The sequence below is a fragment of the Pelodiscus sinensis genome, chromosome 12 (genome assembly GCF_049634645.1).
Source record: "Pelodiscus sinensis isolate JC-2024 chromosome 12, ASM4963464v1, whole genome shotgun sequence".
Lineage (NCBI taxonomy): Eukaryota > Metazoa > Chordata > Testudines > Trionychidae > Pelodiscus > Pelodiscus sinensis.
The window spans coordinates 38232977-38247561 of NC_134722.1; the positions used below are offsets into that span (position 1 = coordinate 38232977).

At 42.0% G+C, this 14585-nt stretch overlaps 1 protein-coding gene across 1 annotated transcript in view; it reads right to left on the reverse strand.

Moving 5' to 3' along the window:
- The window catches only part of NECAB2 (N-terminal EF-hand calcium binding protein 2), a 378362-nt gene that overhangs the window by 347052 nt on the left and 16725 nt on the right, over nucleotides 1-14585 (reverse strand). Inside the window, exon 2 of the mRNA XM_006133911.4 lies at nucleotides 13027-13051. Within this exon, the coding sequence (XP_006133973.1) occupies nucleotides 13027-13051 (25 nt within the window). The remainder of the gene's footprint in view (nucleotides 1-13026; nucleotides 13052-14585) is intronic.

The following is a 14585-nucleotide window of genomic DNA, read 5'->3' on the forward strand; positions in this document are numbered from 1 at the left end:
GACACTTTAAAGGGGTCTGAATGTTAGAGATTAGGGATGCTCAACACTTTCTGGAAATCAGGTCTTATTGTGATGTCTCAAGTTCCGTGTCTAAAATTAGCTGTCATTTTAGACAATCTTGGACTTCTGGAGTTATTTAAAACATCCCACTAATTAATTAAGCCACAAGGTACTCCAGTGAGGCAAGGACATTTTTTAACCTCATTTTACAGATACAGAAACAGACAAAAAATTAATAATTGCTTGTTTCTACTTCACACACTGGGTCCATAGAAGAACCATGATTGTGTTCTCCATGGCCTGGTCTACACTGAAGGGGATGGTTAGGGGTGTAGCGAGGGGGTGATGCGCCCAAGGGCAAAGGCAAATTTGCGCCTCCCAACCTCCAGCCGGACCCCCTTGCCTGTCCCACCACCATGTGGGGCTCCCTCCTGCATATGGGGCTATTCCACTTCCAGCCAGACTGACGCATCCTCTAGCCAATCGATGGCTGCGGTTTCTCAGAGGGGTGGGCTACAGGCGAGGACCAGGATGCTGCAGCCCAATGGGTGGCACCTCAGACTGACTGGTGGTGAAGGATTGTGGGGGTTGTAGTCACAGACGGGTGTTCTGTACATTCTCAGCCTGAACCCCCGCCCTTTGTGCTGCCCCCGCCGAGTACTTCATGCTCAGTTTCATTTTCCTAGCGCCCGCGGCATCTTAGCTCTGTCCTTCCCTCCACTGTCCTAGGACTCCTAGCGCCATCCTTCCCTGCACTGCTAAATTGGCACCCCTCTAGCGTGGCGCCCAGGAGCAACTGTCCCCTCCTCCCCCACGGCCTCCCTCGCTATGACACTGGGGAAGGTGGACGTAAGATATGCAACTCCAGCTGCATTAGTTGTGTAGCTGGAGTCGACGTACCTTAAATCCCTGTCCATACTGTGGCAGGCCGACAGGAGCACAGGTGCCCACTGGTTTCCTTTACCCTTGCAGAAGGAGGAGTACAAGATGCCATTGGGGGTTACCCTCAGCATTCAATTTACGGGTCTACACTGGACCTGCTAAATTGAACTTTCTTCTCTATTGTGTAGATTTGCCCATCTGCATAATGATTTACAGATGATCGCAGTTGGCTGTGCATTACAGTTTATAGCTTTCCATGCTGAAAATGATTTTAAAATATTTAAAACAGGGATTTAATTCACATTTAACAAGTGTTGATAGGATTTAGTTTGTTAAAAGCAATGATTTAAGATTTAATAGGCAGATGATCAAGTTTGTGCTTTAGTGAAGCAGAATTTCTCACATAAGTAGTAGCAATTAACTTATTATTATTATACTAAAATTAAATTGTTTCTTAATTGTAATTAATGTAGGAGTATTTAATCTTATTAGAAGTAATTATTAATGGCTAATTATAGTGCACAGGATATAATTCTTACAAGTCTGTTTTAGAAATCTATACAATATATATACATTGCCTTTATCTTGTGTCAATAAATGACCAGAAAAGTCCTGCTCCTGTATGTATGGGGACAGGTAAAGTCAGTTGAATTATTCATTGCCAAAAAGCAGTCTCTTCAATATAACTTTTTTCCCATCTAATAATTCATGGTGATTTCTAGAATGTCTAAGTCATGTTAATGTGTGTTAACAATTAACAGTTCATTCAAACAAGTTTTAGCCTAAGGGTTGTGCTTGTGTGCTACTTATTTCAGCTGTTCTGGAGGCTCTGGACCTGGAGGCCTGGAAAGGAAAGTACTAGCATGGGCTTCTCCCATGAAGAAGTCAGCCAGGTCCTACAGCTGCCCAGGGTGTGTCACCCACTCCTGTCAGTGAGTCACTTTCTACCCAGATGGGTCAGAGAGTTACGGTGGGTGGGGCTGTTACAGGACTCCTGTGGAGAAAAGGGGCATAGCAAAAGGAGTTTATGAACCTCTATTGCATTCTAAACAGAACCTTTTACTGATTTATATACTGAAAATCTCTTAAGCGCTTTTTTGGTCCTTATTGCTGCAGTTATCAGAGCACCTCACAAGCTTTAACAAATCTACCCTTACAACAGCCCTGAGAGGAAAGTAGCACTATTACCCTCATTCTCTACTCAGACTAGAGAGATGAAATGATTTGCCAAAAGGTGTCAGAGGGAGTCTGGAGCAAACAGAAGAACTGAATTCAAGGCTGAATCCCAGGTAGCATCTAAACCACCAGACAATTCTTCCTATTGGGAAGAAAGTAAGATGAAAAACTCTGAACCAACCCTCCATGTAAAAGCTCATTTCTATACCACCAGAGAAAGTTGCTTTCACAAGAAGATAACACTTTTCAATCAGATACATTTCTAGGGTTAGCCCAAGTGACATATCGATAACAGAAATTGGCTTTATTAAAAGCTGATTTTACTATTACTCACATTCCCAATCACAAGATGGGCAAATTTTGCATCTACTGTGTTTAAGCAAAAATGCTTTCCTCATCCCTTTGCTTCTCTAGTTACTCCAGAGGACTCTGACTTCAGCAGGCTGAAGACAGGACAGCCACCAGAGCTCTGGCCCATGCATAAAGCTGGCCTACAGTGTCAAGTAACTAGCATGCCTTAGATTATACTGCACTTGGCTTAACTCGTCCTCACACCTACTGTGGCAGGGGGCAGGGGTTTTAATATTTAAATACAAAGTGCAAAAATATGCAGCTGTCACTGTCACTTTTCTGAGCCCCTGTTGGTCAGCTCTAGTGGGGCTCCACAGTAATTATGACATCTTAGCAGGCTGCCTGCTCAAGTGTCACAGTAAATGGGAGCCAGCAGGGGACATCACTACAGAGCGTGAGGGGAAGAAATGGTTACAGTGACATTAATAAATGTACCATGAGACTGTCAAGTAATTGTGCATTTACTCATGGTACTAAACACTATGTCACGTAACTGTGGAAGATTAGGCCCTAAATAACATGACTGTGTAGAAAATAAACTATATTAACACTGCTACTGGGCATTCACTGATATGGGCAAATGAGCTCTCAGAGAGACACAGGTAGGCATAGATTAATAAGATCACTAAGGATATGTCTACACAGCAGTGTTATTTCGCAGTCACTGACGTTATTCCAAAATAACAAAATGCATGTCTACACTGCAAGCCATTATTTCAAAATAATGTCAAGCTGGAGGACTTAATACGCTGACTCCTGTAACCCCCATTTCAAAAGGAGTAAAGGGAGTCAAAGGAAGAGTGCTCTTCCTTTGATTTCCTGATGTGTAGACAGCGCCAAACGCTGAATTAAGCTATTTCGACTTCAGCTACGCCATTGACTTAGCTGAAAGTAGATTACTTTGACTTTAGCCGTGCCGTGTAGACATAGTTCAAGATTTCAATATTACAGACCAAACAATAAGAGAAGAATGAATTAAAGTGAATTTTCTAGTGCTTACATGCTAGCTGGGAAAGAACGATACTGACTCAAGTAGTTTGGAAAGTAAGAATACAGCAATGAGAAAGGGAAACACTAAATGGCAGACTTTTTCTCCATTTTAAGTTTCAATTGTGATGTTAATGGATCATTTTGAAGAAATAAGAACTAAGAACCTGATCCTAAAATGGGCTGATAACTACTGCAAGAGGATGAGTGCCCTTATTTCATATGGACTTCTGTAGGAATTAGGGATGTTTAGCACGTTGCAGGATTAAACCTCACAAGTCCGTAATGAGAGATCTAAGAAGCCAGCACTGTTTCTCCCTTCCATGACATAATCCATATTTTTACAGCAGATGTTACAGCTGGCAAGTAGTACACTCAAACTTGGGGCATTATTAACAGGTTTTGTTATGTTGTGTGAAATGCTGATTAGCCAAGCTGTCTCAGTGTGTATGCAGCCTCCACTAGTCAACATGTGGAATGACATAAAAGGGAAGGCCTGTGTTTGTTTGAGCATCAGAGGAGGTTTAGAGCAAGTAGAATGTCTGGTTCACATACCAACTGAAGGGGCCTGAAATGGTGCTTGGGAAGAGGTGGAAGAAGAGAAGGTGGAGATTTACTTCAAAATAAAACTTTCCTCTCCTGTATAGCAGTGACAACTAAAAAGATACTCTGGAGTTTTTATAAGCAGAAGTCATAGCAAGATGGCTGGAGAAACACAGGGGCTGGCATTCTCAGAAATGCTTCCTGTTCCACGCACAGGGCCAGGTAGGCAGAGTCTCAATGAGTGGATGAGACGATGGGGTAGGGAGGAGGGTTTTAGATTTATTAGGAACTGAGGACAATTTTGGGATAGGGGGATCCTATACAGGAAGTATGGGCTCCACCTAAACCAAGGTGGATCCAGACTGCTGGCACTAAACATTAAAAAGGTCATAGAGCAGTCTTTAAACTAAGAGATGGGGGAAAGCCAATTGGTGCAGAGGAGCACGTGTATTGGACTGAGACGTCTCTTAGAGGAGAGTCTATTGATAGAGATTCTTTAGGTTTTAGTCAGACAGAGAGGAGGGGAGATGATAAAGTATGGGCCAGATCAGACAAGAAACAATCACATATAAAAGAATCTAATATATCAGGGAAGGGCAGACAAATGAACAGTGGCAATTTTTTAAAGTGCTTCTACACAAATGCTAGAGGTCTACCTAATAAGATGGGTAACTAGAATACCTCGTATTAAAGGAGGAGATAGACATAATGGGCAACACAGACACCTGGTGGAATGAGGACAATCAGTGGGACACAATCATACCGGGATATAAAATATATCGGAAAGACAGAATAGGTCATGCAGGTGGTGGAGTGGCACTATATGTGAAAGATAATGTAGAATCAAATGAAGTAAAAATTGTAAATGAATCAAAATGTTCTATAGAATCACTATGGATAGTAATTCCTTGCTCTAATAAGAATATAGCAGTAGGGATATATTATCAACCACCTGACCAGGACAGTGATAGTGATGTTGAAATGCTATGGGAGATTAGAGAGGCTATTAAAATAAAAAACTCAATAATAATAGGGGATTTCAATTATCCCCATATTGACTAGGTACATGTCACCTCAGGACAAGATGCAGAAATCAAATTTCTTGATGCCCTAAATGACTGTTTCTTGGAGCAGCTGGTACAGGAACCACAAGAGGAGAGTCAATTCTCGATTTAGTACTGAGTGGAGTGCAGGATCTGGTCCAAGAGGTAACTATTACAGGACCGCTTGGGAATAGTGACCATAATATAATAAGATTTAACATTCGTGTGGTGGGAAGAACACCTCAGCAGTCCAACACTCTGGCATTTAATTTCAAAAAGGGGAATTACACAAAAATGAGGAGGTTAGTTAAACAGAAATCAAAAGGTACAGTGACTAAAGTAAAATCCCTGCAAGCTGCATGGAAACTTTTCAAAGACACCATAATAGAGGCCCAACTTAAATGTATACCCCAAATTAAAAAACATAGTAAGAGACCTAAAAAAGAGTCATCGTGGCTTAACCACCATGTAAAAGAAGCAATGAGTGTTAAAAAGGCATCTTTTAAAAAGTGGAAGTCCAATCCTAGTGAGGTAAATAAAAAGGAAAATAAACACTGGCAAATTAAGTATAAAAATGTAATAAAAGCCAAAAAAGATTTTGAGGAACAGCTAGCCAAAAACTCAAAAAGTAATAGCAAAATGTTTTTAAAGTAAAAAACCAATGGGTCTCCTGGACGATCGAGATACAAAAGGAGCAATCAAGGATGATAAAGCCATTGCGGAGAGACTAAATTATTTCTTTGCTTCAGTCTTCACGGCTGAGGATGTTAGGGTATGGCTACACTACAGCACTAATTCGAACTAACTTAATTCGAATTAGTTAATTCGAGCTAAGCTCATTCGAATTAGTGCATCTAGACCTAAAAACTAATTCAAATTAGAGTTTTGCTAATTCAAAATAGCATGTCCACATTGAGAGGACCCTGAACCGAAGTTAAGGCTGGGCATCAGGGCATCAGGTTAGGACTTAGAGTGTGGAGCTGCTGCCTCAGGCTAGCCGCGGGCTGTGCTTAAAGGGACCCAACCCCCACCCCGGACAGACAGTTCTCAGGGTTCCTCACTTGCTTGTCTACCTCGATGAGGGACAGCAAAGCAGTCCTGTCTTGGAGTGCCCTGAGTGCCCATACTCAGCACATCATAGCACTCGGCCATCAGCCCGGCTGCACTTGTCGCAGGCTGCCATCCGGGGGAGTTCAATTGGGGGGCTGTCAGGATCCAGGAGGCATTACAGGAGAGCTTCCACACCGAGGAGCCTGCAGAGCCACCCCAGTCCTCCCCATCGGGGGCTCGTGCCCCATTCCTCCCTCACCTCCTTCCACTTAGCCCTCCCTAGCCCCCCTTCCTGATGTAAAAAATAAAGGACACATGTGTTCAAAAATAGAAACTCTCTTTATTTAACAAAACTGGGAGGGGGGATTAACCTCTGGGGAGACTGGGAAAAGAAGGTGGGAGAGGGGAAGAGAGAGGGTGGAAGAGGGGAGGGAGAAACCTGGGAGGAGGGAGATAGAAGGGAGAAGCCAGGGGAAGAAGGAGGAGGAGAAGTATAAAACTATGGTACGCCATATCTTCAGTACTGTGTACAGACGTGGTCTCCTCACTTCAAAAAAGATATTTTGGCCTTGGAAAGGGTTCAGAAAAGTGCAACTAAAATGATTAGGTGTTTGGAACAGGTCCCACATGAAGAGAGGCTAAAGAGACTGGGACTTTTTAGCTTAGAAAAGAGGAGACTGAGGGGGATATGATAGACGTATATAAAATCATGAGTGGTGTGGAAAGGGTGAATAAAGAAAAGTTCTTCATTAGTTCTCATAATATACGGACTAGAAGACACCAAATTAAATTAATGGGCAGCAGGTTTAAAACTAATGAGCGAAAGTTCTTTTTCACTCAGCACATAGTCAACCTGTGGAACTCCTTGCCACAGGAGGCTGTGAAGGCTAGAACTATAACAGTGTTTAAAGAGAAGTTAGATAAATTCATGGAGATTGGGTTCATGGAGTGCTATTAGCCAGGGAGTAGGAATGGTGTCCCTGGCCTCTGTTTGTGGAAGGCTGGAGAGGGATGACACGAGACAAATCGCTTGGTCATTGTCTTCAGTCCATCCCCTCCAGGGTACCTGGTGTTGGCTGCTGTCATCAGACAGGCTACTGGGCTAGATGGATCTTTGGTCTGACCCAGTATGGCCATTCTTATGTTCTAAGCTCAGGGCTCATGGTCGGGGGTCTCAATGGACCAACTTGATTTTCATGCAAACCTGCTCCTGGGTTCGCCTGTGGCCTTTGGTGGCCAGGCTGGCAGCTATCCTGCCCTAAAGGGCCGCATTCCTGTGCCTAGTGCAGAGATTGTGGATGATGGAGGCCTCCCCCCAAACCTTGATGAGGTCCATGATCTCCACACTAGACCAGGCAGGCACCCGCCTCTTGCGGCCCCGGGCAGGCTCCTGGGAGCACCAGTTTGGTCCTGGGAAGAGGTGGAGGGCTGGATGGCAGCAGGTGGCTGGCTCATGCCGTGCCAGGTACAGGGTCTGCTGGCTGGGTGCTGGCAGGCTTACAACGGGCACAAGCACTGTAGCCAGACCGTGCCCCTTTAAGGGCTCCGGGGCTGGGAAGGGGGCAGAAAAGTTTCCCTGGTTTGGCCCAGAGTGGCCACCAGGGCAACCTGGGAAGGGCTAGCCTCCAACTAGTTCGAATTAAGTGGCTACATAGCCTTTAATTTGAACTACTTAATTTGAACTAGGCGTTACTCCTCGTAGAATTCTGTTTACCTAGTTCGAATTAAGCGCTCCGCTAGTTGGATTTAAATTCGAACTAGCTGTTTGTATGTGTAGCCCCTATTAAAGTTAATTTGAACTAACGGCTGTTGGTTCGAATTAACTTTGTAGTGTAGACATACCCTTAGAGTTCTTTGAAGGGGGGAACAAACATGCAAACAAGGGGGATCCAGTAGATATAGTATGCCTAGATTTCCAGAAAGTCTTTGACAAGTTTCCTCACCAAAGGCTCTTGTGTAAATTAGGTTGTCATGGCATAAGAGGGAAGATCCTTTCATGGACTGAGAACTGGTTAAAAGACAGGAAACAAAGGGTAGGAATAAATGGTAAATTTTCAGAATGGAGTGGGGTAACTAATGGTTTTCCCCAAGGGTCAGTCCTGGGACCAATCCTATTCAACTTATTCATAAATGATCTAGAGAAAGGGGTAAGCAGTCAGGTGGCAAAGTTTGTGGATGATACTAAGCTGTTCAAGATAATCAAGATGAAAACAGACTGTGAAGAACTTCAAAAAGATCTCACCAAACTGAATGATTGGGCAACAAAATGGCAAATGAAATTTAATGTGGATAAATGTAAAGTAATACACATTTGAGAAAATAACCCCAACTATACATACAATACGATGGGGGCTAATTTAGCTACAACTAATCAGGAAAGAGATCTTGTAGTTATCGTGGATAGTTCTCTGAAAACATCCACACAGTGTGCAGTGGTAGTCAAAAAAGCAAATAGCATGTTAGGAATTATTAAATAAGGGATAGAAAATAAGATGAAGAATATCTTACTGCCCCTATATAAAACTATGGTACACCCACATCTTGAATACTGCATACAGACGTGGTCTCCTCACCTCAAAAAGATAGTTTGGCATTAGAAAAGGTTCAGAAAAGAGCAACTGAAATGATTACAGGTTTGGAACGGGACCCATATGAGGAGAGGCTAAAGAGACTGGGACTTTTCTGTTTAGAAAAGAGGAGAATGAGGGGGGATATGATAGAGGTATATAAAATCATGAGAGTTGTGGAGCGGATGAATAAAGAAAGTTATTTACTTGTTCCCATAATATAAGAACTAGAGAACACCAAGTGTGCGTCTAGACTACAGGCTTCATTGACGAAGCCATGTAGATGAGTTTACTAGATATAGCAAACTGAAGCAGCGATTTAAATAATCGCCACTTCATTTACGTCAAAATGGCCACCCGTTGTGCCGATCAGCTGATTGTCAGCACAGCGCGGTAGTCTAGATGGGGATCAGCCGACCCCAGAACCCTTTGTTTTCAGATCCTTTATGCCTCGTGAAACCAGGAATGACCAGGAATGGACACATGAAATCCATATATAGTGCTTGTAAACTCATAAACCCAGCTCTCTATGTAAAGAGGCTGTTAAAGCATTCAGTGCAGTTTACCTATATTCTTCTATTTTTTACATTTTGTCTCCTCTTCAGTCAGAGGGACACGACATGAAAATGCTTTTAGCAATCCTGCCATATTCTAAGAGTTTGCCCTTTTCTCCTTGCTACAGAATAATAATTTATCAACTTCATGCAGCTTGATATTTACAGGTCACTAGTTCCTATTGTATTAAGTGATAAAATATCATGTGAGAGGCTTGCAAAAGAATTGGGGCAAAGAGTTTGATCGGAGGTGGCGAGCAGTGCTTTAGTGATTAGATAAACAAGTGAATTAATCTTGCTAATGAAGATATATTGTCTGGCCTTTGGTCTGCTACTAATATTAAAATAGTTGAAAACAAGCTCTTTCCTGTCATTGATAGCTGAGAATCATAAGATTGAGAAAAGGCAAGTACCAGGCAGGTTTCAATAAGACATGTGAAATGAGGAAAGATTTTCTCCCAGATACTAATATTTGTCCTTTAAGAACATCAGCTGTTTAACTAATGTACGGTAATTGAATCACAACAGCATGGCACATTCTTTCTAAGTTTATTTCAATAACACTTAATGTTTTACAGCCCAAACATCCTAGAGGGTAATAGAAAGATTGACAAGAAAAAGGGAAAATTAAAAAATATATATTATTGAACAGTGTTCTATTCCACTGCATCTTGTAAGCAAGACTTTATGGGGAAAAAAGTATTTGAGAAAACAGAATGCAAACAAGAAGTTTCTTGGGATTTGGCCACACAAAGAACATAATCAAAATGAAAGTGTCTTGCCTATCATATCAGAATGAGCCAGCAAGCACAAAAGACAGAACATAGGGTCAAATCACCTCTGGGGTGACTGCTGAAACCAGCAGTCACAGGGAGTAATTTGGCCCCAACTTACAGTATTGGATAGTATCCCCGTTTCTCCCAGGCAGGACCATGCATAGTTAGATAACAGTACGGCTCTTTACCTTGGCTGTGTCCAGACTCAGGGGTTTTTTCGAAAAAAGTAGCCTTTTTTTGAAAAAACATCACCTGCGTCTAGACTGCAGCTGCGTTCTTTCGAAATTAAATCGAAAGAACGCGGCTTTTCTTTTGACGGTGGTAAACCTCATTTCACGAGGAAGAACGCCTTTTTTCGAAAGTGCTCTTGAATGCCAACAGGGCTTTTTAGAAAGAGAGCATCCAGACTCACTCGCTGCTTTCTTTCGAAAAAGCGGCTTGCTTTTTCGAAAGTACTGCTTGCTGTCTAGATGCTCTTTTTCGAAAGAGGCTTTTTCGAAAGATACTTTCGAAAAAGCCTCTTTCGAAAGAGGCTTGCAGTCTAGACATAGCCCTAGTTTGGCCTCAAGTTACTGTTGCTCTCACTTTTTCACACAGGCCTTTTATTTTAGTTTTTAATCCCTTTTTATTCTCTTTTTCAGCAGGGATTCTTGAATCCAAACCCAAATCTTTCTTCTGCTCTAATCCCAGAAAAATGGCTAACTGTTGGTCTCTCAAGACAAAAACTCTGTCTCCTGGTATTCTGCAGATATGTAGCAGAGTTGTAAGAGTGCCTTCTACATTCAAGGATGCCTTCCTTCCCCAGCAGGAGCTGATCTAACTCCTCCCAAGCCTGTGGTATCCCCCTTTGTGCCAATAGACAGACTCCAGGTCTATACTAAAGGGGAAGGTCAAATCAAGGTATGCAATTCTAGTTAAATTAATTATGTAGCTGGAATCAATGTACCTTAATTGGAGTTTCCCCACCGTCCCTACAGTGGGAAGCCAAGAGTAGCAAACGCTCTTACTGGCTTTTCTTACTCCTTGCAGGAGCAGGAGTACTGGCCACCAATGGGGCACCCTCTGAGTTTGATTTAGAGGGTCTTTACTAGACCCATTAAATAGAACTCTGGAAGATCAATCACAGCATTCATGACCAGAGTGAGCTTGGTCATGTGCACCAATATTGAGGTCATATGCACTTGCGTGGATGTGTGACACCATAGCGCTTGCCAATTACTAACAAAAATCCTACATATATTTTTTAAATGTTGTAGAATACTTTCTTCTAAAATGTTTTTTTTTAGAAGAAAGCATTCTACAACAAGGGATAATTAAAAAGGTTCATTACTTTAATTTTTTATTTATATGAAATCAAATACAAAGAAAATTAATAATGCAAACTTTTCAGTGGACATTATTAAAAGGTATTTGCTCTTGTTGTCTTTGCCAGGAAAGTAGAGTTGAAGGCCTGAGCTGGCAGGGACTGGGCTGGGCTGTTGGGATAGATGTTTTAAATTGCTTTCAATTACTGGCTAAATATTATTCAGTGGGCTCACTTCGGAACATTTATTGTGTATATACTGCTCCCTATAACTCAAGAAACAGGATTTTTTATATTTCAGTTCTGTTTACATATCCCAAATCTTTCAGTCATTTTGCTTTGCCACTCATCAAAGCTGATGTGACTTAGCTCTGGGGAAAGAGTGAGGAATAAAATCCTTCTGCATATTTTATTCATTTATTTTTATTTCTGCACCTAAGCAATGTCAGAATAACATGGGTGGACAGCAAGCTTCAGCATTTTAGCAACAAGTTAGGTAACTGCCCGCACGCCTGTCACCAAGCCCAGCAGCGTACCTTTTTCCACCATCTCCATCTAGAAGTTTAGAACTCAGGGGGAGGTAACTAATTAGTGCAGGCATGCTGTGCGGCTCCACTTATGGGGCAGGCATGTCTTAATTTCTTCCTGTGTGGCCACTCAGCCATGCACTTTACAAGGAACTTAGCTGCACAGACTCCAGCAGGTCCGTACTTCATGCTCACAGTTGTGGTTGCGACTCCAACCCTCTTTTGGGACCCATGAATCTCCCGACTAATCCCATCCCTGGAAAGGGTGTAATTGATTTCCTTCAATCTCTTATTTAATAAAAAAAAAAAACCTCATCCATTATGCAAATATACCACTTGTTGGTATGGACCCTCTTCTCTTATGGTTGTTGGGAGAAAATTGGACACTGGATCTTGAGACTTGCAGCTAAGTGCCCGAATCAAATTGTTTTTCAAGGGTCCAAGGCTTTCTGGAAATGGCCCTGCTTCTCCTCTTCCCCAAGACTGAAAATGTCACCTCTGCAACCCGAGACCCACAACAACAATTCTATGCCACATCTCTAGCCGGGAACTGACTGTCGAACAGGGCAGAAGCATGAGTGCAAATGTATTGCTGTGGTCAGACAAAGTAAAATATCTCCCATCTCAGTTGAGATTCTCACTGAGAAAGCAGAACAATTATCACTTTCAGAATGCAAAACAAATCCTGCAATAATCTCTGTAATTCATTGCCTCATGACAATTCTGAACATCACTACAGGTGTGTGCCTTCCCATTGGGATAAGTGCAAAATCCACTTCTATGTTCTGAGGATAGGACCTGACAAGAGACTTGGGCGTGGTTCTGAATTCTTTCCTGCTGATAAGAGAGCCAACCATTGTATACTTCAAAACAAACCACTTTTCAAATGGGACATAACCTAAGTCACAAAGATGAACTATTAAGTCAGTCAGTGGCTGTTTGATAGGCCATTGGTTTATGTACCTTCAAGATGTGAATAATTTGCAGATCACTGCTTTCAGGCCTAGAGCAAATCTGAACGCTTATGGAACACTTTACTTGTTAATATTCTTAGAATCAATGTGACACTGCTTGTTAATGTAACATTGATTCTAAGAATATTACAGCCATAAAATTACAAGATGACCTTTTCCGAGCATTAATCTGTATTGCTTTCTTAAAAGTCCCCTGGATTTTAGGGCTGGGGACTGATAAATTATCCACAAAAAATATTTCAGGCTCAGTCAAAAGAAAAGCAAGATAAATGTATAAAAATATAAAGACTTACCATTCTTGTCAGCGCGTCTGAAAATCTAGAATTAAAAAAAAACATTTTTACTATTTGTGTGATCTGTTACATTTCTCTTTTTACTAAACTATTAGTATCAAGAGTATATCCAATCCCAACCCTAAAAGAATGGAATCAAGAGTTCTAGCTGGTCAAAACTCATTTCTGATGGTATTTTTATTTCATATTTTAGAATGTAGTTACTGTGAAAAAAATGTTATTTTCCCATTTAAATCTTGGGATGGTGGGAGGCATTTGCCAGAAAAAGGCCTCCCCTTCTTTGAGAAGAGAAGAGCCACAGACCCCAGAATTTAAGTGATTGCCAGGAAAAGAATTGCTGGTCTGACCGCACTGGAATTTTCATTTATTTGCAGAGTAAGTTGCATCTCAGGTGGTCATCATGCAGGCTTCTCTATGCTTTTAAACATTCATCCAACCTTGCTCAGAGGAAGTGCTTAAAATACCAGTAGCAGTCAGCTTCCAGGCTGCGCTATGACTCCTAAGTTTGCTAACACCTGTGAAGCTCCATTGGAGCTAACAGTGTGAAATGTTTGCAACATTCCTCTATCATATACAAGGCCTGAGAAAGAAAGTTCTTTCCATGCTAATCACTTTTCTCTCTGATGGAATTGTCAACAAAAATGTATGCAAAAATAGTATTGATATTGAATTATAGATATTTATCTACAAGGAATGAATGGAAACCACCCATTCAATGAAGAACTATTAGGGGACATCAAGCAGTGAGAACTTTCAGTCATTACTATCAGGGCAAAAGGTGAAAGGCTTCATACACATGGGCTACGTCTACATTGGCAAGATTTTGCGCAAATACTCTTTAACACAAGAGTTTTTGCGTTAGAGTATTTGCGCAAGAGAGCGTCTACACTGGCATGTGCCTTTGCACAAGAGATGTGCTTTTGCACAAGATCATCTGTGCTAGTGTAGACACTCTCTTGCGCAAGAAAGCTCCGATGGCCATTTTAGCCATCGGGCTTTCTTGTGCAAGAAATTCATGTTGCCTGTCTACACTGGCCTCTTGAGCAAGAACAGTTGCGCAAGAGGGCTTATTCCTGAGTGGGAGCATCATACTTCTTGCACAAGAAGCACTGATTTCACACATTAGAACGTCAGTGTTCTTGCGCAAGAACTCCCCGCCAGTGTAGACAGGCAGCATGTTTTTGCACAAAAGCGGCCACTTTGGCGCAAGATCGCGCCAATGTAGACACAGCCATGCAGTATTTTGACTTAAGTCATCCCACCAATCTCTTTGATTATGAAGTGTTTGCTCGAAAAAGGAAATGAAAATATGATAACTCTCACTTCAAACTCACTGGTGCTGACCCTCAGTCTCCACCCACCAGATTCCATCTGACTCCCCACTAAAAGAGTCAATCCACTTTTTTGCCACAAAGGCCTTAGCATTTCAGCAGGGGAGGGGAACAGGATTGGAATCCCTTTGTGAGTACTGGTGTTAGTTGTTAAGCATCAACTGCACATTTTGCTTTGGATCAAGGAGAGAAGATATAATGCTTGTGCCAAGGAGGTGGCCATCATGG